General features: G+C 40.7%; 1 protein-coding gene and 1 non-coding gene across 7 annotated transcripts in view; both read right to left on the reverse strand.

Annotated features, from left to right (window-relative positions):
• Window positions 1-24,536, reverse strand: part of LOC103711964 (endoribonuclease Dicer homolog 3b-like) — a 105,417-nt gene that overhangs the window by 49,208 nt on the left and 31,673 nt on the right. For all 6 annotated transcript variants that reach the window (XM_089929470.1, XM_089929468.1, XM_088717824.2 and 3 more), the window contains 4 exons: window positions 10,917-11,052; window positions 8,101-8,206; window positions 7,812-8,004; window positions 7,565-7,725 (listed from right to left, as the gene is read on the reverse strand). In XM_089929470.1, coding sequence (XP_089785596.1) covers window positions 7,565-7,725; window positions 7,812-8,004; window positions 8,101-8,206; window positions 10,917-11,052 — 596 coding nt within the window. The remainder of the gene's footprint in view (window positions 1-7,564; window positions 7,726-7,811; window positions 8,005-8,100; window positions 8,207-10,916; window positions 11,053-24,536) is intronic.
• On the reverse strand, window positions 18,432-18,537 carry LOC148703085 (small nucleolar RNA R71). The gene has a single exon (XR_015988410.2). It is a non-coding gene; the product is annotated as a small nucleolar RNA R71 (small nucleolar RNA).

The raw sequence follows: 24,536 nt of genomic DNA on the forward strand, positions 1-24,536 counted from the left end.
GTGTCATTGGTGATTAATTTCTGAATTGCTCCTGATCGATGGATCATCACGAGGACGGTGATCGATCCACTGAGATTAGTGCACAGATTGCTTTCTTTGATGGACGAGTCTTGAGTCCATAGTGTGGAGACACTGGAGTGATTGTGCAAGTGCTTGTTAGAGAACAAGGGTACTGAGCGTGATCAAAGCAAGAAGTCACTTGGATGTCTATCCATTCGTCAGTGACTTATTTGATGCTGCAGTTGTATGACTAGTACTTAGACCTGCGATGCCTCAACTAGTCACGGTGAGGTTGCTGTAGTTTGACGAGCACATAAACATGAGCCCTAAGGGTTTTTGTGGTGCAGATTGGCTGCAATAGGTTCGCTGTCGGATTAGGGTTGCATCTAGATGGGATCTATCGACCTTGATAAATTAGGAGTGATCCTATGTGATTTATAAGATTAAGTTCGAAAGACCTTGGCCAGGGCAGTTCTGAAAAAAGAGTTTTCCAATCTCGAACTTGAGTCAAATAAATCTGACATAAGACAGACGATGGGGTTTGACGAGTTATCCATAACCTCCATCATGTCGGGATCTACGATAGAGGTACTGTATCATACGCTAACTGCACCTAGAGGTTCATCCATTCCGTTCTGCTGGGTTGTCACTATATGCTGCTAGGTGTCACTAGTGGATTGTGAGACTCAAAGACATTCACTTGGTGATCAGTGAACCCTAAGAGCAGAGTTGAAATCGTTTCAACCCATTGAAAAGAGTTTCGATGATATTATGATGGAGATCATAATATATCTCACTACCAGTCAGAATAAAACCTATGGGATCACACACATTAGAGGTTTTGATCGTTCCGACGGTTGGATTGCGGTTTAGATTCGCAATTAAAATTGATTGTCAATTTGATTGACAACTGGTTTAACCCGCTAAAAGTTAGTGAATTAAAGAAGAAGGATTTGCAATTGGATTGCAATTTAATTGATTTAATTGGACCTAATTAAAATAGGTTTAACCTTATTGGATAAGGATGGCAAGACCTAATTAATTAGAACCCTTATTAGATAAGGAACTTGATTCATGAAGTCCAATTCAAGTCCTAATTGGATTAGGATTCATATAAATCAATTTGGAGGACACATTGGGTTCTAATTAGATTAGAATTCAATTGGCCAAGTGGGACCATGTAATACCTAATTAGATTAGGAAATAAATGCATGAAAAACCAGGAAGGGATCTTCCTTCATGCCGTGTGGAACAAAGAAGGAAAGAAGGAGGGGCGTCCGCCCCTCCTCCTTCTCACACGCATGAAGAAAGGAGGGGCGTCTGCCCCTCCTTTCCTAGTTTGATCCCATGCCGCATGGAGGGCCGGATGCTCTTCCTCTTTCACGCAGATTGCCACATGGCTCGAGCACATCCCTTGGATTCTCTCCAATCACTTTTAAGTAAGGGTTGTGATAGAATTAAGTAAGGGGTGTTGCTGATTTTGGAGGGATGAATCAAGGATTGATTGATTGATGAAATTATTCCTTATTTGTGTAGGCATAAGATGCCTATTTAAAGGGACCAGGCGTGATGATGCCGGACCAAATCTGGAGGAAGAACTTCAGCGGGATTTTAAACCAGAACAGAAGAAGAGGGAGAAGAGAAAGAGGAGGAGGGGGAGAAGAGGGAGAAGAGAAGAAGAGAGCAGGAGATTAGGTGGGGAGAAAATTTCTAATTCTTCATTAAACCCTAATCATGAAAATAGTTCCCTATATATAGGGCCCAAATACACAACTTGCATAAACCCCCCTTACACAGAAATAAATCCTAATGAACCCACAAATAACACAAATAAGCCCTAAAATGCAAATAAGCCCAAAAATAAAATAATAAAATAAATATGCAAATAAACGGGTCTGGCTCAATCCGGGGGCTCAGGATCATCTGGATGAAGGGCTCTGATGTCCCCATCAACTCCTCCCGGGTGAGAAAAACTCGACCCCGTCGAGTACAGGTCTGGCCGGCTGTCGTACTGCTCCAGAAGATCGAGGTCAATGCGCTGCAACTGTGCTTTGGAAATCCACGTCACATCAGACTTTGGTCGACCTTTCCACCGAACAAGGTAACGTTGGTAACCACCGTTCCTGCTTGAAATAACCTGCTCATCCAATATATGTTCTATTTGTTCTCTGCGTGCATGAAATTTGGGAGGTGGTGGCTCAACAGCAGGTAATAGGGCAGGGTGTCCAACATGGGCAGGTATATCAATAAAGGGGTCAGAAGGCAGGAATATTATCTTTTTGTATGGGATTAAATCTTCAATATTAAATGTCGCACTAATCCCATAGTCATCAGGAAGATCCACAACATATGCATTCGAACTGGTTTTCTTTAAGATTTTGAACTGTTCTGCACTACAAATTTGCAATTTCTTAAACGTTTCCGAAGAAAGTCGTTCAAACCTAATTCTTATCATGACATAATCTCTTTCGCTTAACTCATTATAACGTCTAGTTAAATCAGCAAGGAATTTATATTTTAAGTTATTAAAGTGACTACAGTTGCTGATTTCTTGATGCAATGAATGTGGATGTGATGCAATTGATTGTGCAGACTCAACGACTCTATACTGATAAGACATGAAAAACAGGTCTATGGGTTGCTTAGGTTTGTAATCAAGCACCACTTCGAATGGATTCATGCCTATGGACTTATGAACCGAACTATTATATGCAAACTCAACTGTTGGTAACATTAAATTCCAGGTCCTAGCATATGCATTCGGTCTGAGCCTATGATGTGGAAGGTTGGACAGGGATGCTCCGGGAACTAGATCGATTGCGCGTTGGATATCACGCATTGGAGAAAGTGCATCCGGAAGATCATCAGGGAGTGCATCATGAAACTCCTCTAGAAGAGAAACTACTACTGGGGAATGTTCAAGGTTGGACTCTGCATGGGTATCTTTAGCTACAAGTGCCAATTCAGGTGACTTGCTCTCAATATCTGTCACTACCTCTTCCACAATAGTGATGTGAAGTGGCTTGGTTGTACTTAGATCAATAGTCTCCCTTTGGGAATCATTTTGGACAAAGTCTAATTCTGTAGGTTCGTCTTCAAAGTCTTCTTCATATCTTCTATATTTGGTTCATAGACTTCTTCGACATATTCGGCCTCTTGGTTCCTAACTTCTGGTTCAGTAATCGGGTAGGTCTTAGTGGAACATTGGGGCGCTATATGGCCGAATTGTTGACACCTAGAGTATTGGGTTTGGTGCCTAGGAGAGTGGGGAAGGACTACAGGTGGTGCGACCAAACCGATTTTAGTTTGGGCTGTAACAGGGGTTGGCGATTTAGGGGTCCTAGAATTTTGCACGAGCTCACGGATCTCTTGGTGGAATTCCTTGTATCCAGCCCGCATGGCAACGATCTGTTCTAAGAGAGACCTCAAAATGTCGGAATTCATGGTAGCTACAGGGGTTTTAGGTTGATTGAGATAGTGCTCCATATCACTACAGGTTGGCTTGCACTGATGACACTGGGTGATGATGTGAAATGTAGTGTCACTAATGAAACCCTTATAAGTATGATGCAGGACCAGATTTGATGCAGGACAATCTACTAATGCAATCTATTATGATTTCAGAAATCAGCAAGTTTTCACAAAATAACTTAAAATTTAAATGTTGCTGATTTTTACTTCGGTTATTCAGAATTAAGGATTAAGATTATTTAATTTAAGAAATTAGATTGCAATCAAGTAGTACAGTTGTTCTGATCCTAAAGTGATCTGATCGAATAATGTTGAGAAACGTCCTGTTACTAGGGTGTGCTAATTTAATGTTAAGATTTAAAGGGTAATGGGATGGGTTCGGAAGTGAAAGGTTTAATGTTCTGAATTTTGACAACAATATAAATTTTCAAGAATATGGCTATCATGCAAGAGAACTAGAACATAATTAAATGAACAAGCCAGAAAAAGTAGAAACCTATCACCTGTCGTGAAGTAGTCGACCAAAATCGTGTGCTTGTGGACTGGGGCGACGATCAGGGGCACGAATGCAGCTGGTAGGCTCTTCAATTGGCGGACCGAATTTGACTTCAGCAATTTGCAGACTTGAATAATTCTAATTAGTAGGCCTATACTCAGCGGCTCTGAAAAGGAGTGGCGTGCTTGGCGACAGTGGCCCGATTGCGAAGAAAAGGGTGGTTTTCAGGCTGGGTCTGATGGGGAGGAATGGGCCGAATACTGTTTTGTGATGGCCTGATGAAGGGGGTGGGGTGGATTATGCTTATGGTGGTGGCGCGGACCTGAGACTTGTTGGCCCGAAGGTTGAGGAAGGGGCGGGCGAGTGTGAGGGTGTGGGGCCTGATGAAACCCCTGTGGAGTCGGCCCGTGGGAGTTTGAAGGGAAGAGGGGTTTGATCGGAGAAGAAGGGAGGGGAAAGGGGAGCGGGGCGGGGGCGGCGGAAGTGGGGGAGGAGAGGGACAAAGGGAGCTGGACGCGGGTTGGGGCGAGGGCGGAAGCAGCGAGAAGCGGCGAGGCAGCGGAGCAGAGGCAGGGAGATGGATCTCGGCGCCGAGAAAGAGGCACAGAGGTGGGGCGGCTCGGTGGTTCGATGGCGGCGTGCTCGGAGGGCACGAAGAAGTGCTGCGGGCGGTCTGCTTGGGGAAGGCGGCGTTCGGAGGGAAAGCTCGGCGGAGGGCCCGGCGGAGGCGGCGCTAAAGCGGTGGAACGGCGACGGCGGTCGCGGCAAGGACGGGCGGAGCTGCGGACGGCCGCGGTGACGAAGGCGGACGAAGGCGGTGGCAAGGCGGCGAGGCGGGCGGCGACGGCGGACGAAGGCGGTGGCGAGGGTGCTCACGGTGAGGAAGATGAACAGGTACCCCTTTTTTTTTTCCTTTTTTTTTCTTTTTTTTTCTTTTTTTTTTCTTTTTTTTTTACTTTTTTTTTTAACTCAGACCCGTTAGGATTCGGGTTAACGGGTTTGACCCGATCCGATACCCTTTACGGACCCGTCACGTGTGGGTCACGTGAAACTTTTTTTTTTTTTTTTTTGATTTGTTGGAGCCGGACTCGGGCTAGTGGGTAATGGGCTAATGGGTTTGGCTCTTACCCGTGAACGCCGGTCTTCTTCAACCTCCCGACGGATTCGGGAGGGCGTGCCGCGCTTTGCGGCGGCGCTTGCGGGCGGAGCGGAGATCTCGGCCGCGGCTCTGCGGCGACGGGGGCGGCCGACCTCGGGTAGGCGGTCACAGGCGCGGACGGCAACCGGTCACGAGCTCCGGCTGGTGGCGGTGGCGGACTTTTGGCGACAGATGGCGGCGGTGGTGCAGAAGATGAGGCGGAGCGCGGCGGGCGGTGGCGTCGACTGGGACGTCGGCGAAGGCAGTCGTGGAAGAGAGCGGCGGCACGAGCAGATTGCACAAGAGCTCGGGTGACGTCTGGAGCTCGGGTGAGGTCTGGCGGTGGCGCAGGCGGAGGATGGAGGCGGTGCGGCTTGACGGTGGAAAGGGGTTTTCCTTTCTCCTCTGGTTTGAACCGAGAGAGAAAGAGAGAGATTCCTTTTTTTTTTTTTTTTTTTTTCTCCTCTCGGTTTGGAAGAAGTAGCCGGGAGATGGATCGGGGCTTTGGCAGCAGGGGCAAAACCAGCCTTGCTCTGATACCAAGTTGATGCCGGACCAAATCTGGAGGAAGAACTTCAGCGGGATTTTAAACCAGAACAGAAGAAGAGGGAGAAGAGAAAGAGGAGGGGGAGAAGAGGGAGAAGAGAAGAAGAGAGCAGGAGATTAGGTGGGGAGAAAATTTCTAATTCTTCATTAAACCCTAATCATGAAAATAGTTCCCTATATATAGGGCCCAAATACACAACTTGCATAAACCCCCCTTACACAGAAATAAATCCTAATGAACCCACAAATAACACAAATAAGCCCTAAAATGCAAATAAGCCCAAAAATAAAATAATAAAATAAATATGCAAATAAACGGGTCTGGCTCAATCCGGGGGCTCAGGATCATCTGGATGAAGGGCTCTGATGTCCCCATCACGTGATGCATAAGGATTTGGAGCCTTCAATCAGCTACCACCCTCTCCCTCCTTCCCTTTGGCGTGAGCAAGAGAGAAAGAAGAAGAGCCATCGTCTTCTTCTTCCTCCCCTTCGACATTCGTCGTCTTCCTTCTTCTTCCTCTCAAAGTAATCAAGGAGTTGATTAAAAAGAGAGGAATTCAGCCATCAAAGGTGATCTCTGCAAGGGAGCTAGCACCCCGGTGTGATCTTGGAGCGATCTGTACCTCGTATGGATACCTGTAGAGGCCGGACGCTTGTGCGGCTTCAAGAGAACCAGAAATCCTACGATCATCAGATAGCGGTGAAGTTCTACCCGCTCAAAGGTAAAGATTAGATCTTTATAAATTCTATACAATTAGGAATTGTAGTAGATCTGAAATTAATCATGTTTTTTAATTTTAATCTTCCCTTTAGATTTCATAAAACTGAGTTAGAGAACTCTAGAATTTTTTTGAAATCTACGTTCCCTAGAACGTTCATGAGATGAACGCCCCCGCACGTGTCTTTCCGCTGCGATCGTCGCAACGCGTGTGGGGGTAATCCAATACCTTCTTCTCTCTTGTCCTCTCTCTCTCCTTCTCCCTCTCCCCCTCCCTTGCCGAATTCCCTATTGATTCATGCCAGAACAGCATGGCGCAGTACTATACTGTACCGCACCGCCAACCTACCAACATAATGCCGGTTCCAACACTGTGGAACTTGATTATAAGTTACCATATCCCCTTTTTTTATAAGGAAATAAGGGCTTCATCTGCTTTAGCAAGGAGACTATAAGTAACCTCAAGGATATAAGAGACTTTTGAAGGTGTGGTTTTATGTAAATCATTTGAACTCTTTTCAAAATTATATACTTTGGTTATTTGAAATATCTCATTTCTTGTAAGAAAATATCAACATTCATGTTTTAGTATAAAACTCTTTCAGGTCCAAGCTTCATCCTGAACTTCTCAATGATAATTTGATTTATGTGTTATGTTCTAAAAAGTCATTTAGCTTCAATGGTGGCTTGAATTCTTTCGCTTATAGTAAAGTTACTTATTGAGCAATGTAATCTCCCACCAATTATTATAAAATCCTTTTAAATGGCCAGCAATGGCTAATAGTGGACCCTTCTGATAGAAGTTGACTTAGTGTTTCTTTTGGGTAAGACAACTCAGTGTTTTGGGATTGCTTTTCAGATCTAGTGATAGTTGAAGCACCTTCAGCAAATTACTAGTTTTCTTTTGTCGTTGGTCCCTTTATCTTTTTAAGCGTAGTATTCTGTAGAACAGGCTATGATGGGACTTAAGAGTATTTAAACAGTAGTTTATTCAGGAATTCTCAAAAGTCAAATTATAACTATGCAAACATTACACAGAATTTTCAAATAATATTTCTAAGGAATCAAAGAACTAGAAACTAGTAGACAGATTATGCACAAAGCAAATGATATAAAGTCAATGTCTTCCTTGAAGTTGAACAATGGAGATAGACAATAAACACAGCTTAAAAAATTTCAAACAATATGCTTCTACCTTTCGATCATGAGGACATAACGGGAATCACTCTGCCGTGCTCGGCCACGAGACTGGACATAACTACGAACTGTTTTGGGTAGGTCAAAACATACCACACAAGAACAATTAGGTACATGAATTCCCTCTTCAGCTACATCTGTAGTGAACAAGATGTTTACCTGCAATACATTTTTTCAAGCTTTATAGATAATAGAAACAGAACTATATAGGTTATCCAAGTTAATTTCATGATACCATATCATACCTTCCCAGCTCGAAACATATCTAGAGTAGCCTTTTGCATTTTTGGGGATAGAGCATCTTTCGATGAATTCCCCCCCGTTAAATAAGAGATTGCAAAATGAGATAACTTACTGATCATTTTCATGAATCGTTCAATCACTTTAGCTGCTATAATTCTTTGTACAAAAATTAGACAAAGTAATTTTTTAGATGACCTGCGAATCAAAGGTTAAGATTTAAATTTTCATGAACTGTTGTAGACTAATCGATCAGCAAGTGAAAGGAATAGCACAACAACTGATGATTCTTACCCAAATGATTGACAAATATGAACCAGTTTGTCCAACTTAGGAGATACAAGTCCCATTTTAGTTGCCTCAATATAGTTGCTTTCTGTTTTTGTAAGTTGTTCATAATCTGAATAGATTCCACAAACATGATTAAAAGTACACAATACCCATAACAAAATTACCAAAATGATAACAAGCAAACTCTATTTAATCTACTCTGGGTCAACTTATAAATCTTTTTCACCATGTAATCCTATCAAAGACTTTCTACTTGAGTAGCAAAAAATGAAACTTTGAGAATCCACATCAAACAAACACGAGTGAACATGAATATGAATTAAAGCTCTACCAAGTAAATATACATGAAGCATACAACTGTAACATTGAATTATAACCAGTACAGTATAAATTCTCTCTTTACTTAGGTTTAGTTCGAGCTGATTTAAGAGTATTTAAACCTAGTCTTATGCAAAGAGTTCTTTTCTTTCAATAAGATTGCCTCCGATAAAATGATGGATAAAAGGATGCTGGGTAGAAGTCCGTTTCCTTAGCGCACATCACAGGTATATGATTTTAAATAAACATAAGAATTATATTGCTTTTTGGCAGATAGATTAGCTATTTTATAGACTGAAATGAAATCAAATGATTATATAGACTTTGTCTAGGAATTTTCATTGGAGGCCACCCTGCCATTACCTAACAATCACAGCTGGATGGGCCACAAAACAAGAGCAAGAAAACATCATTAGGGGTGACAAGAAGAATTATACGTCTTAAAATTGATCTCTTCTCCTATATGATGGTCATGCTACTAATAAATGTCTTGGTAATATTAACTCTGATGAAATATTAGTAAAAGAAAGATTTTTTTGAGCATGTATAAGAGAAAATATTTGTGTGTTTATATTTGTTTTAGATTTTTAAGTCACCTATTAGCTCATAATTTTTTCTCAAAAACATGTGCGGCATCCCCTCTCTTTCTATTTCTCATTCCCAAGAGTTTGCCAAAACAAGGAGGCTAATTGGAGAGAAGTTTAAAAATACTAGTGTCCTAGCTTTTTCTATGAGAACTGTAATGGAGTCCGAAGTGAATTTAAATATTTCTATATATCGTCATTTAAGTTAATCCGTCATTGTTGATGCTACTGATTTTTGATTTTCTTATGTCATCCTTTAAGTTAGTCTGTCATCTAACCTTCTTAGACCCCGCAATGGTGGGAGCCTTATGCACCGGGCTGCCCTTTCTAATTGAAGTTTAGACGCCAAAGTCTGTCCTTGTTGATGCTACTGATATTTTATTTTTCAAATTTCAGTTTAGAGGCCATCATAATAAACAAAGAATGGTGGCCCTTCTTCTCTGGCGTCGGCCCTCCCTTCTCCTTCTCCGGCTCCAGGAACACATCCCATTTTCAGAGCCGGAACCGTACTAGTGAGCCACCGGTACGGTTCGAAACGGGCGGAACTGGCCGGTTTAGGTCGGTTCCGCCAACGTTGATTTGAACAAAGATTGGCATGCTCTCTCTTTCAAACTTTGTCTTATTTTAAATTTCTTATTTTTAGCTATCATATGCCTAATCTTTAGCATAGAGGAAGTATAACTGCAATTAGTCCTAAATCAATTGCCTATTCATCCATTTCTTTTGTTTTTGACCATTATTATGCTAAAGGCTTTATTCAAACAGCAATCTGTCACTGTAATGAAAAATATATGAATTAGTGTTTCTTTTAACAAAAAAAGGAATAGTATGGACTTGGCCTTTCCCCACTATATGTTTTATATATTTTGATTTACAAATTTTAATGATAATTTAAATGCATAAAACTGAAAATAAGCAATTGCCACTCATATTAATTTATAGTTATAAAAGATAATAGCTATTTGGTGCTGAAACCTATTATATAGCATAATAGATATTTTTTTTATTTTATGACTAGTTATTTAGTGGATCAAAAATTATTGTAAATATTCTCCATATGAAAGAAAATTCTATTGATGCTTATCAATGGCTTGGAAAAACAAATTTATCTATGCATTGGCAAATTATTTCTTTTTAACAAATAGTTATAATATATATGACCATCACAAATTGGTGGTTAACATTCTCCCACATCAAGTAAAATCCAGGCTCCGCCACTATATGAGACAATTTCCGCAATTTCCCTGCCATATAAGACAATTTCTCTTTTGTTATATTATTGGACAACTTGTGGCATTGAACACTTGCCCTTAAAGTTTCATCCTCCAACTCCTACCATTTGCAGGATTCCAAGACAGGGCCCATCATGGGTGAGCTTAATACCTCATCACTAGAATAACCCAAGTAGTTTGAGCAATCCTTGGCTTCACTATTTATCTAGAGCCTTCATGCCATTTACTATGATTAATTATAAATATAATAGGTGATACCAAGCTCTAAATTCTAATATTATTTTTCATGCATCAGAAGATTCAAGACATTGGTATAGAGGGCTCAAATATGGAAGAAGGTTTGGAATGAGAGAGGAAGAGCTCAGGACACCTAGAAGAAAGATACATAAAATGATATGGACTCTATTGATAGAGATGTAATATATATGAAAGTCATGATGAAGAATAAATAATCTGCGAACTACATGTTTTAATGAGGTGTATGATCATGATTATGATTTAGTAGTGCATAATGTATAGGAAAACTCTAACAACATATCAATACTTTGCAGTTAATGGAACAAAAATAAAGCAGGAATAAATCATTGCATTCAAAATTAAATTAGAAGTATTACTTAACAAAGATAGCTGATTTTTACTGAATCAGTTTCTGGATAATTGTACAATTGAGAGCAAAAAGTCATACCATGTGGTAATATCTTCTTTATTGTGTGCAATACTTCCTCTAGAAAATAAATATATAAGTCAAAACTTGCTTTAGAAAATTCATTCTCTCCAACAGCATATAGGACATGGACATTTTCTATACACACTTTTGCTGCCTACAAAACAAATCAGATATTGGTCCAAAAAATTTGGGTGAAATAACCAGAGGAGAAATTGTACTTGGCAATGCAATGTACCAATCTGAAAAAATAAGAAAAAAAACCTCAAACAAAAGATTGAAGCAGCATATGTCATTGAAAAAGAAAACAAATGAAGAGTACTAGAAAACAACCTCAAAGAAAAAAATCATTAAAAAATAATTGGTACAGTTAAGTACTTGCCTAAATCTCACAACTTGATATCTTAGTATTAGCATGCAGGAATTGGCAAAGAGGGACATTCTAAGTACTCTAACTTAACTAGCTATCATATTTTCAAGTCTTTTGAAAAGACTACCCACAAGCTATGGCTTTCACTTGAAGACATCCATGGAGTTCTTATAGTCAGGCTTATGGAATCTGATTCAACATTCAGAAGGCAAAATCCTGTCATATGACACACGATAACTAAGTATAATCTGTCAAATTAGGTAGGGTGCATGTTGGGTCGAAATCACTCTGCGAGAGCTTGCTTTCGTCCAAAACATCTGATGATGTGTCCTCAACCATCAATATGTTCCCAACTCTAGAGCTCCTTAGGTCAAGATGCATCCCTCGACTTTCAAAACTGCATTTGTCTAGCTTCTGGCAGCTACAGGCAGAACTGAACTGTCGGAACAATTCTGATGATGAATCCCGTTATAAGTCACTTTTGATAACTAATTATGAGCTGTCACATTAGATCACAAATTGGGTCAAAGTCACTCTGATGCAAGCTTTCTTTCATCCAAAACATCTGATTATGCCAACTCAGCCATTAAAGTGGTTGCCGACTCTAGAGGCTAAGTAGTCTAGGAGTCTATTGTTGGTATTACTTTCTCTTCAAGGCATGATTGGAGTAAAATTTTAGTCGAGATTATATGATTTTAAGTGTCTATTAGTTTTCTTAGTCCATATTGGAGATGCGTGTCTGCTACCTATCTTAGAGGCAAATTATTGATAAATACTGACATAAATTAGTCACAAGGACAGTGAAGGTTAAGCTGTCAAAAGGTAGCCACTTAATTTAAAATTCCTTCTGGTCTACAGAGAACTAGACCTCTTTGGATGTGAAGGGGATAGCAGCAGACTGCAGTGATTTAAAGAAGTTTTTTGCTTTTTCTCTTTCTTGTTAGTTTTTTGGTCTTCCTTAGTAATTTAGATTTTAATTCAAGGCTTAGTTTGAAACTCATGGAATATCATCTCATCATACCCTTATCCACATTCTCTTTCAAAAGTTCATATATGAGAAGGAATAGCAAGTTACCACTTGGTTTCCCTCCCAATCTCCTTGGTACGTTTCAGTATAAGCTCTTTTTAATAGTCAACTTTGACCAAACCATGGATGAAAAAAAGGGCCCATTAGCATGGTTGATCGCAAGATATGTCCCATGTCAATGCCTTATCGACAAAGATCCAAGATCATGTCATGAAACTTCAGTTACTTTAGTAACTTTAGTTGTCAATTTGCAGTATTTTCCTTTTATTTTTGATATTCTTTAGTTTCCAGTTGGTATTATTGAATTAAGGATGGAGATAAAAAGATCTCAAATTTTGTTTGACGACTTGATGGGTCTAGTTACTATGGCAGTCCCATTTATGTGGTACATGATGCGTCTCCTCACTTATCAAATATCCGAAATCTTTCACCTTCTCTTTCTCTTACTACTACAGTTTTGATCTTTCTATTTCTCTTCTTCAGTATAAAGGGTCAGCAACAAAGAAGGTACTCATCTTACACCTCTTCATCTCCTCCTATCTCGTTCATCAAGGCATCTTCACCCTACCATTTCTTTTCTTATTAAGATTTGATGTTTAGTTTTTCTATTTTTCTTTTATTGTTAGATGTCATGTGAAATCATATTTTTTCTTGACATAAATTGATGCTCTATCAATTGATAATATTTTTTAATTACTTTTCTTCTCTTCCAAGAGCAAAAGCTCTATTTTTTCTTTTTTCCCCTTCCATGTTCAAATGAATATAAATGAGACTACTGGCATTTGAAAACTTAAGATCTTTTGTATTAGATTTCTGCATTTTCAGCCACTACATGCTGATGCCTCGCCTTTTTCAATGTATTTTAACTAGAAACTGAACAAAATGATTAATTGTTGGTTTTTTGTTCTTTTTTTTTTGTGCGTGTCTGAACAAATGTCGGTGGAACCGACCCGAACCAGCCGGTTCCACCCGTTTCGAACCGTGCTGGTGGCTCTCCAGTACGGTTCCAACTCAGAAAATGGGATGCCATCTCGGAGATGGAGAAGGAGAAGGAAAGAAAGACAGAGCTGGGGAGGGAGGGAGATGGAGAGGGAGAGGACGCCGGCGGAGCCCGACCGAGGCCTCAAGGGGGTTGGCGCTGGGAAAGAAGGAACTCTGGGAGAGGCAGAATGAGAGAGAAAAAGAAAGAGAGAGCGGGGGAGGGAGGGAGGGATGACAGCGAATGCCAGCGGAGCCCGCGAGGGGGCCGGCACCGAGAAAGAAGGCTGTTTTTTTTTTTGCTGAAACGGAAGTATCATACATAACGTGTACGGATACAGCCAAGAAAATCAAAAAGCAATACATCACGGAGAGCACTAGGCAACTCCGCCTCTCCCTCCCATAGTGGTCCCCCGAGTGGTTGGCAACAAAAAAAGCTACCCAATCTGTCGCCCTATTAGCCTCTCTAAACATGTGCTTCGCCTGAATCACCATCTCATCACAAACCATGGCCCGGATATCTCTCAGCAGGGGGTCGTCGATCCCCCCAGAAGCCTGTAGGATCCACCCAATAACCATTGTAAAGTCACCCTCCAGGAGGACGTCTCTGTCAAATTGACTGAATAATCTCTCATCTCTGTGAGAATCTCCTTAAATAGAAAACCGTGCAGAGAAGTTAGCTATAGACAACTGTACATTACAAGAAAATTAGCTATCATACATGGCAATTAGCTATAGACAGCTATACACAATAAATCTGCAAATTAGTTCTGCTAGCTAAATTAGGAAGACTAAACTATACATAGTTAATAGGAATAACAAAAAAAATGAGTAGATTGTGGAAATAAAGATAATTAGATTTGCTATGGAAACCATATGTAAATAGGATCTGTAGATCCTGCAGATCCTATTAACATCCCCCCTCAAATTGATGCTGGCTGATCAAGAAGCATCAATTTGCCAACTAGAAACTTATGGCGTTGACGAGTCATAGCCTTGGTAAACACATCAGCAATCTGAAAATCCGTGGTGATATGAGGAAGAGTGATAACACGTCGATCATAAGCCTCACGAATAGAGTGACAATCCATCTCAATATGCTTGGTGCGCTCATGAAAGACAGGATTAGCCGCAATCTGAATTGCACTAGTGTTATCTGCATGAAGAGAAGTGGGCTCAAGTTGAGGGAACCCAAGCTCAGCCAACAATCCACAAAGCCAAATAATCTCATAACATGAAGAGGACATGGCTCGATCCTCAGACTCCGTTGAAGACTTAGAAACACGGTCCTGTTTCTTACTCTTCCATGAAATGAATGCATTGCCAAGAAACATACACCAGCCCGTAACTGAGCGACGCGTATCTGGACAGCCAACCCAATCAGCATCACTGTATGCCCTCAACTGAATAGGTGAACCAGCAGGAAAGAATAAGCCGCGAACTGGAGTGCTTCTCAGATAGCGAATGATACGGCGGATGGCAGCCAAATGAAGGTGTCGAGGAGTCTGCATAAACTGACTAACTTGCTAAACAGCAAAGGAAATATCAGGCCGAGTTATGGTCAAATAGTTCAGACTTCCAACCAACTGTCGGTACAGTGAGGGATCAGAAAGAAGTTCGCCCTCCTCACGATGATACTTTACATTCACCTCCAAAGGTGTGTCAACAGAAGAAGCATTTTGAAGTCTAGCCAAAGCAATCAAATCTTGTGTATACTTATGTTGGTGCAAGAAAGTACCCACAGGTCCCGACTTCAACTCAAGGCCCCAAAAATATTGAAGAGAACCAAGATCCTTCATGTGAAATGAAGCCTGTAGGTGTTGTTGAAGCTGCTTGATAAGTGCTGATTAATCTATAATTTAATATTCTTTTTCCAGCACTTATCAATGTTCTTAAACGGATAACCACTTATTTTACCATAAAATAGAACAATCTTTGAAATAAATTTAAAATATGATAAGAAGTAAATAATTCACATATCCTCGCCTTCCAAGCGTACCAACCAGCACGTTTCAGTTCAATAACAATGGGTTCGAGCCCAATGCCCAACTGACATGCATGCACCCAAGCAATCCAACGGTTCATAAATTCCCATCTCCGCATCACGTTTGCAAACTAAGCAAAACAGGGGAGGCCTTTAATTTAAATCCACATATGCCCATTTTCATGTCAAAATAGAGCAAGAAAAGAATTTTTTCCGAAAATTACTGGAATCACTGTTCATATGAACAGTAAAACACTGTTCATATGAACAGTGTTAAAAAAAAAAAAACTAAAAATGCTTTTCACTGTTTATCTTCTTCCCCTCCCGCAGATCCCGCGGCCGTCCACCTTCCACGGCGACCTCCCGACGATCCCGCGACCAGATCCTCCGGCCCTTCTTCTGCCCGTGACGCATCCGGAGCCAATCTCATCTTCCTGCGATCCGGCCTCCACCGAGAACTCGTGATCCATTTCTTCCTCCGTGATCCACATAGTGCACCAGCGCCATCAACCCGTTCCAGCCGCATCCAACGAGCACACCAGCGAGCAACTCCTCCGGATTCACCTCCCAGCAGCCAATGGTCCAAAGAAGGAAAGCAATGAAGCATGATTCCATCCACGGATCCACACCAGCCACCAGCGGCCGAATCACAGAAATGGCGTTCCGCCTCTTCCTCTTCCGGATTCCCATCGATCCTCCGATTGGCTCCTCCCAGCGCATCCCCTGCATCCGTGAAGGAAATCCCAGCAGCCGGTGATTCAGCCTCCCGCATCAAGCCAAGGATCACGCATCCAAATCGGGACATGTATTCAACCCCTTGTCCCGTCCGTATTCATCTTCCACCGACCACTCTTCCGCAACCAGCTCCCATGATCCAGCCGTTGATGCGCATTCCGCCCAAGGATCATGTGTCCGTTCCCCTTGGATTCATTGCCAGGGAGAGATCTATATAAAGGGTAGAAGAAGAGAGCCGAGGGGGAGGGGAGGGCACGGTTCCAAGAAAAAAACAGAGCTTGCTCTGTTTTGAAGAGAAAAAGAAAACCAAAAAAAAAAGAGAAGAGAATAAAAAAATAGAGAGGGTTTGAGGCGGATGGCAAAGGAGTTCTTCAGCCAACCAATGGAGATGACAAGCACCATGAGCAGCTGAGCCTCGGTTTAGGGGTTTGATGAAGCCATAGAGGAGTATTCGTTTCATTTTTATTGATTTGAGTTTGTATTGTAAGATGGTTGCATGATGAAGAATTTATCAATTGATCTTATGATTTATCCAATTTATGTGAATCATTTATCTTGCATAAAATATTTTACATAGATTGATCTATTTCATCGAATCCAACACCTGTGGTTTGGAGGAGATATTCATGTGACATCGATTTCATGTTTAATGACTTAATGATCAGATGCATCATGCTAGGTTAGACAGGTCATGCAGAGTAGATGGTTTGTGCTAGACTTAGATGATTCATGCTGAAAATTAGTTATAATTTTCTTTTATGATTGCTTTGGCTTGTAGTTGGAAGCAATCAAGTCTTAAATACAACTCAATCATTGAAAGCGTCACGAATATAAATCTATCGGTGGACTCTAGCCCTAAACATCTCTCTCCATAGATAATTCATACTATTACATCCATATTGATTTTTAGTTTTTATCATTCACTCTAGCTTATACCCTTTGAAGTAATTATTTAATTAGGAAAAATAACTTGTCTCCAATCCCTGTGGACCGACACCCGTAATCACTATCCTACAGGATACGTGCTATTGCGTGGTTTATTTTTGAAATTGAAAAGAACCAATCAATTTTTAGCGCCGTTGCCGGGGATTGCTAGCATAGTTATTTTTCCTATCATTAAAAAAAAATTTATTTAATTAAAAAAAACTTTCAAAATATATATATATAAATAAAAAAAATTATTTTCTATTATTGTTACTTTTCTTATGTTTTTTTTTCTTCTACTAATTTTTTTAAAAAATTTTCTTTTGATCTTATTTGATCAGGAATCGAAGGAAAAATCTGAGATGATCAAAAAGAGAACTGCTGGAAAAGAAATGCTGTAGAGGTTTGCCTAAAAAAAAAAAAAATTGCTGGGAAAATTTCCTTTGGTAACCTCTAAACCTTTCTTATTTAAATTAAGTATTAGCTTGAAATTTTATGGTGATTGTTTGATTTTAATTTCAGCAAAAGTGTGAATGCATGCCTGATACACATACACCAATTCATTTGCACTTAGTAAGGGCAATCACCCCAACAAGATAAGAGCCGGATTTCATCACCGGACTCTTGCCCAATTTAGGTGAACTCAATCTCACATAGTGTCACTTTAATTAAAATCAATTAGACATTGGCCCCTAGGGACATTCGAGCTCAATAGGACGAAGATCACCGAAAGTTGCACCAATTTCGCTCTGTGGCTTAGTTGATGTCTAGGCAAGCTTTGTCCCTATAAGGGAGACAGTTCATCTGTTCGAGGCAAGTGGGTTTTAAGTGGGACCTTTGCGAACGCATCGTGACCCCTCCACTTACCTGGGAGCTTACCTGGTCAACTCGGTTCATTAGACCGGATTGGATGCTTAGGTGCCCTCTTCAAACCAGTTAGGAGCTGTCTAGTGATTTTAGGACAAAGACTAGGATTGATATGCTTTTCTCTTTTATTGCATGCTTGATTGATCGAGTACTAGTGTATGCACGGTAGTCGTTCTAGAGTACGAAACCTATTACCTTTCGACCCTGAAATAGAACGAACCCTTAGGAACATTCGAGCTAAGATCAAAACATTAGGATCATCCCCACCTCTTAAGATGGCTGAAGAACAACCCAAACTCCTGAGGGAGTACTTTACTCCCACTATTTACACTTCCCCATCTTGCATTCGATTACCTGAGGTAGCAGCTGTACAATATGAAATAAAGTCTAGTGTGATCCAAATGCTCCCATCTTTTTATGGGCTCACCAACGAAGACCCATACAAACATTTAGATGAATTTCTTGAGATTTGCACCACTGTCAAGATTCAGAACTTCACTGATGATGCCCTGAAACTTAGGTTATTCCCCTTCTCCCTTAAAGATAGAGCCAAACAATGGCTGAATTCTTTAGAAGCTAACTCAATTCGTTCTTGGGATCAAATGCAACAAGAATTCCTTAAAAAATATTTTCCTATAGGAAGAACGAACCAGTTTAGACGTGCCATTACAAGCTTTTCCCAAACCGAGGGAGAAGAATTTCATGAAACTTGGGAGAGATTTAGGGACCTAATCCGTAAATGCCCTCATCATCAAATACCTAAGTGGCAGCTAGTGCAATGTTTCTATGACGGTTTGACGGAACGAAACCGTCAGATGATCGATGCTGCATGCGGGGGGACTTTCATGCTTCGAAATGAGCATGAAGCATGGCAACTATTTGAAAATCTTAATGAAAACTCTCTCCACCATGCTTCATGTTCTCGTCAAGCACCCCCGAATTTTCAAAGAAAAGGGGCCATTTGTGAAATAAGTCATTCTATGGACCTGTCTAGCAAGGTAGATGCATTGTCCCATAAGATTGACCAACTAATGATAGGAGGACATGTCGTTAGCTCTTCCCAAGCACAAGTGTGTGCTATCTGTTCTAGCCCATCGCAACCTATTCATGAGTGCCCCTCAGCACCCCAATATCCCGAACTCGTGCAAGAACACATCAATGCTGCCCAAACACAGCCCAGACTGGGTAATGATCCATTTTCCAATACATATAATCCGGGATGGCGGAATCATCCAAATTTTTCTTGGAGGCAGCAAGCTTCTAATACCTCCCAACCCTTCTCCCAAAATTTTCAAAACCCTCAGAATTTCCATCTCTACCGTCCCTCCACTCAATTTCAGCATCCTCCTCCTCCAACCCAAAGAAATACAGCCTTTGAGGAGAAGGTGCTGACTTCCCTTCAAGGTTTGGAGGCAAACACACAACTATTGCACTCTCACACACAATCAATTGCTAAGCTAGAATCCCAAATGGGTCAACTAGCTAATGCATTAAACAAGCGAGAGGAAGGTAAGCTTCCAAGTCAACCAATGAGTAATCCTAGGGGACAATACGTGGCTCAAGAAACTCAATTAAATCATGAGCAAGCCAATGCTTTGACTACCCTAAGGAGTGGACGTATAATAGATAATAAGGTTGGGGAGGGTAACAATAAGGAAGGAAAAGAAGAAGAGAAGAATATATCACATGAAAACCCAAAACCTTCTTCAGCTAGTCCACCATCTGCCACAACCCACATTCCAAAGGCTCCATTCCCTGAAGCACTTAATGCACCCTCTCCCTTTGGCAAGAAGGGAACTTCATTAGAAGAGATGATGGAGGTCTTCAAACAAGTTAAAATCAACCTCCCACTCCTTGATGCTATCAAACAAGTTCCCTCCTATGCCAAATTTCTCAAAGACCTTTGCACCCAAAAGCGGAAATCTAGGACACATGTGCCTAAAAAGGTCCTCCTAACTGAGCAGGTAAGTTCCATTCTCCAACACAACACCCCTCCAAAATTCAAAGATCCTGGCGCTCCCACTATTTCCTGTGTCATAGGAGATAACTTCATTGATCGAGCACTTTTAGATCTAGGGGCAAGTGTGAATCTTCTACCCTATTCAGTCTATGAAAAATTTGGGTTGGGTGAATTGAAACCTACCTCGGTATCTTTACAATTGGCTGATCGATCGGTGAAGATGCCAAGAGGGATGATTGAAGATGTTCTTATCAAGGTAGACAAATTCTATTTTCCAGTAGATTTTATCGTCCTTGACATGGAACATGTGCCCAACCTTAAAAGACAAATCCCTGTGATTCTTGGTCGTCCCTTTTTAGCTACAGCCAATGCATGTATCAACTGTAGAACTGGGGCAATGGATATATCATTTGGGAACATGAAAATTAAGTTGAATGTGTTTCATGCCGCTGACCAACATGTGAGGGAAGACGGGTGTTGCCTAATTGATGAAATGGATGATCTTGTAGAGGAAGCCCTTTCCTATATCTTAGCAGATGACCCCCTAGAGGCATGCTTGGCCCATTTTGACATTGACAACTTTGACGTAGACAAGGCCATAGAAGAAGTCAACATCTTACTCGACAATCAATCTCCCATGAGTTCCCTTCCTTGGAAGATCCGACCTGAACCTCTTCCCCCCATTGCTAGCGCACCACTTTGTCCTTCTATCGATTCTCCACCTAAACTCGAGTTGAAGCCACTTCCGACAACTCTTAAGTATGCTTTTCTAGGACCAGAAGATACCCTCCCTGTAATCATCGCAGCCAACTTATCTACTGAACAGGAGGGTAAACTTTTAAGGGTGCTAGAAGAGAATAAACATGCCATAGGATGGTCTGTAGCCAATTTGAAAGGGGTTGACCCCTCTGTTTGTATGCATCGAATTCATCTCGAAGATGATGCAAAGCCCACCCGAGAAATGCAAAGAAGACTCAATCCTAACATGAAGGAGGTAGTCAAGAAATAAGTGGTGAAGTTATTAGATGCCGGAATCATTTATCCAATTTCTGATAGTAAGTGGGTGAGTCCGACACAAGTGGTACCCAAGAAATCAGGTATTACTGTGGTTGAAAATACGGAAGGAGAATTGATACAAACACGCACAACCACGGGTTGGCGTGTGTGCATTGACTACAGAAAACTTAATTCAATGACTAGGAAGGACCATTTCCCTCTACCTTTCATAGATCAAATTTTGGAACGGTTGGCTGGTCAAGGTTTCTACTGTTTCTTAGATGGTTATTTTGGATATAATCAAGTACCTGTCTACCCGGACGATCAAGAGAAAACCACCTTTACTTGCCCATTTGGGACATTTGCATATAGGAGGATGCCTTTTGGACTATGCAATGCACCCGCAACTTTTCAACGATGCATGATGGCCATTTTTTCAGATATGGTGGAAAACTTTCTAGAAGTGTTCATTGATGATTTCTCAGTTTTTGGTCTATCTTTTGATGATTGTCTGAACAATTTGACCTTAGTTTTGAAAAGATGTAAGGAGACCAACCTAGTATTAAGTTGGAAAAAGAGCCATTTCATGGTTCAAGAAGGCATAGTTTTAGGACACGTCGTGTCCAAGAGGGGCATTGAAGTAGATAAAGCCAAAGTCGATCTTATTTCCAATCTCCCTCCACCCAAAACTGTGAAACAAATCCGATCATTCCTTGGCCATGCTGGTTTCTACCGTCACTTCATTCAGGATTTCAGCAAGATTTCCAAACCCTTGTGCAATCTTCTTGCCAAGGACACTCCCTTTGTCTTTGATGTAGCATGCAAAGAAGCATTTGAAAATCTTCGCTCGAAATTGACCACTGCACCTATCATACGGCCTCCTAATTGGACCCTTCCATTTGAATTAATGTGTGACGCATCCGACTATGCAATTGGGGCAGTTTTAGGGCAACGGCTAGATAAAGTACCTCATGTCATCTATTACGCTAGTAAAGCACTCTCAGATGCACAATTGAACTACACCACCACTGAGAAAGAGTTACTAGCTGTAGTATTTGCGCTAGACAAGTTTCGATCTTACCTTTTAGGATCCAAGGTTACCGTATTCACTGATCATGCTGCCATTCGACACCTTCTTGCAAAGAAGGACACCAAACCCCGTCTGATTCGATGGATTCTTTTACTACAGAATTTGACCTAGAAATTCGTGACAAGAAAGGAACTGCAAATGTCGTAGCAAACCACTTATCTAGGATTCTTCTTGAGCCCTCTAAGAATACCTCACCTTTACATGATGCTTTCCCAGATGAACAATTATTTGGGGTACAAGGAATGAAAACGCCATGGTTTGCAAACATAGTAAATTACCTGGCCATAGGACGAATTCCTGATGATTGGTCAACTCAAGACAAGAACCTATTCTTTTCACAAGTGAAATTCTATTATTGGGATGATCCCGATCTATTCAAGTATTGTCCCGATCAAGTAATCCGTCGATGTGTCCCCGAATGCGAATTTCAAAGTATTCTTTCATTCTGCCATTCACAAGCTTGTGGGGGACATTTTGGGGGTAGAAAAACTGCAGCAAAAGTTTTACAGAGTGGATTTTATTGGCCCACTCTTTTCAAAGATGCCCATAACTTTTGCCAAACTTGTGAACGGTGCTAACGGATGGGTACCATCTCCCGTAGAGATATGATGCCTCTCAATCCTATTTTAATTGTAGAAATATTTGATGTCTGGGGTATTGACTTTATGGGCCCTTTCCCACCATCCTTTGGTTTCGAATATATTCTTGTAGGGGTTGATTATGTTTCAAAATGGGTAGAAGCTGTCGCCACTAAAACTAATGACCACAAGGTTGTGATTAAATTTTTACATGAAAACATCTTTTGTCGTTTTGGCACACCCCGAGCCATCATCAATGATGGGGGATCTCATTTTTGCAACCGGTCTTTCGAGGCTTTGGCTCGCAAATATAACATCACCCACAAAGTTGCTACCCCATATCATCCCCAAACGAGTGGACAAGTCGAGGTGTCCAATAGGGAGTTAAAACACATCTTAGAGAAAACGGTACGTCCCGATAGGAAAGATTGGTCTCAAAGGATAAATGATGCACTCTGGGCCTATCGTACTGCCTACAAAACTCCTATTGGCATGTCTCCCTACCGATTAGTTTTTGGAAAAGCTTGTCACTTACCGGTAGAACTTGAACATAGAGCTTTCTGGGCTATCAAAAAGTTTAACTTAGATATGGCAGTAGCTGGTCCTCACCGAAAACTCCAACTAAGTGAACTTGAAGAATTGCGCAATGAGGCTTATGAAAATGCTAAAATTTATAAAGCAAGGACTAAGGCTTTTCATGATAAAAATATTAACCGTAAGTCCTTCGAACCTGGTCAAAAGGTTTGGCTGTTCAATTCAAAGTTGCGACTCTTCCCGGGTAAACTTCGCTCTAGGTGGGATGGACCATTCGTAGTGAAAAAGGTTTTTCCTTATGGTGCAGTAGAGATCCAACACCTCAATGGTGGACATATTTTAAAAGTCAATGGTCAAAGGTTAAAACCTTATGTGGACTGTGTTACCGATGGGCAATTGATCGAATCCCTTAATTTGACGAACCCTATTTATCAAAATAATTAAGGATACACCGTGTCTGGTTGAAGACAATAAACTTAGCGCTTGTTGGGAGGCAACCCAATTCTCTTAGATTTCTTTAACATTGAGGACAATGTTAGGTTTAGATTTGGGGGTATTTTTAAGTATTTTTTTCATTTTTTGTTTTGTTTGCATCTCTTGCATTCGTTTTCACTTCATAATGTCAGGTTTATCAAAAGAAATAAAAAAAATAAAAAAATAAAAATATCTTTTAAAAAAAATGTGTTCATTTTCATTTTTTATAAAATAATAAAAAAAAAATTAAAAAAAAGTTTTTGTTTTTTTTAAAAAAAAAACCTCATTTCTATACATTAATGCGAGAATGCTAAACACACAAGGTATATAAAATCTAAAAAGCCCAATGATTAGTCGGAAGTAATACAAATTTAAGTTCTTTTCATTAAGTCTCTCTTAGGGAGTTGTAAGCTAATTAATACTTCGGAATTTCACTACACACTGGCCGACACTTCTAAGGTCTAGGCTCGACATTATATTGATAGTATAGTAGCAACCTTGGACCCTGATGAATCATACTTATCTAATCCAAAAAAAAAAAAAATCATCAATAATAATGGATTTAGTCAGGAACATCGAAAAGGGCTACCTATTGTCAAAGGTCAAGTGGGCTTGTGATGAGAACTCCGAGCATAAGTCCGTAGGGGAGTCTTGATGCCCGACACCTTATGCCACCTGGTGTGAGAGTTGTCGACTGATTGCTCGTTACACGGAGAAATCACCACAAGAGTAAAAGTGCACAATATATATATAAAAAGGAAAAAAAAAAACTTTGTATTGACCTTGAAAAAGACAATAGTGTGAAAGCCGTCGTTGTAAAAATTCGAGTAAACTGGAATATTACAGATAAAGCCCGTGAGGTACTAAAGTAAATATCCACAACTCTCGAAATCCTGCAGATAAAATAATTTTGAATCAGTAAACAGGTCCTTTCGACCAATCCTTGGAAACTACTAGTCTTTACAATATTTTGTTGATCCGAACCCTTAGCTTGTGTACGGTCCAGATTTCACCGAGCACTCCAGTATAAATAAGTCTTACAACTCCCTAACGGAAACTTAATGACTTCAACTTGAATTGCATCTTGACCTAGGATTTGGGCTGACTTAGTAAATAAAACCATG

Source organism: Phoenix dactylifera, chromosome 3, assembly GCF_051530095.1.
Source record: "Phoenix dactylifera cultivar Ajwa chromosome 3, Ajwa_hap1_PhDact_Kaust_v1.1, whole genome shotgun sequence".
NCBI classification, from domain to species: domain Eukaryota; kingdom Viridiplantae; phylum Streptophyta; class Magnoliopsida; order Arecales; family Arecaceae; genus Phoenix; species Phoenix dactylifera.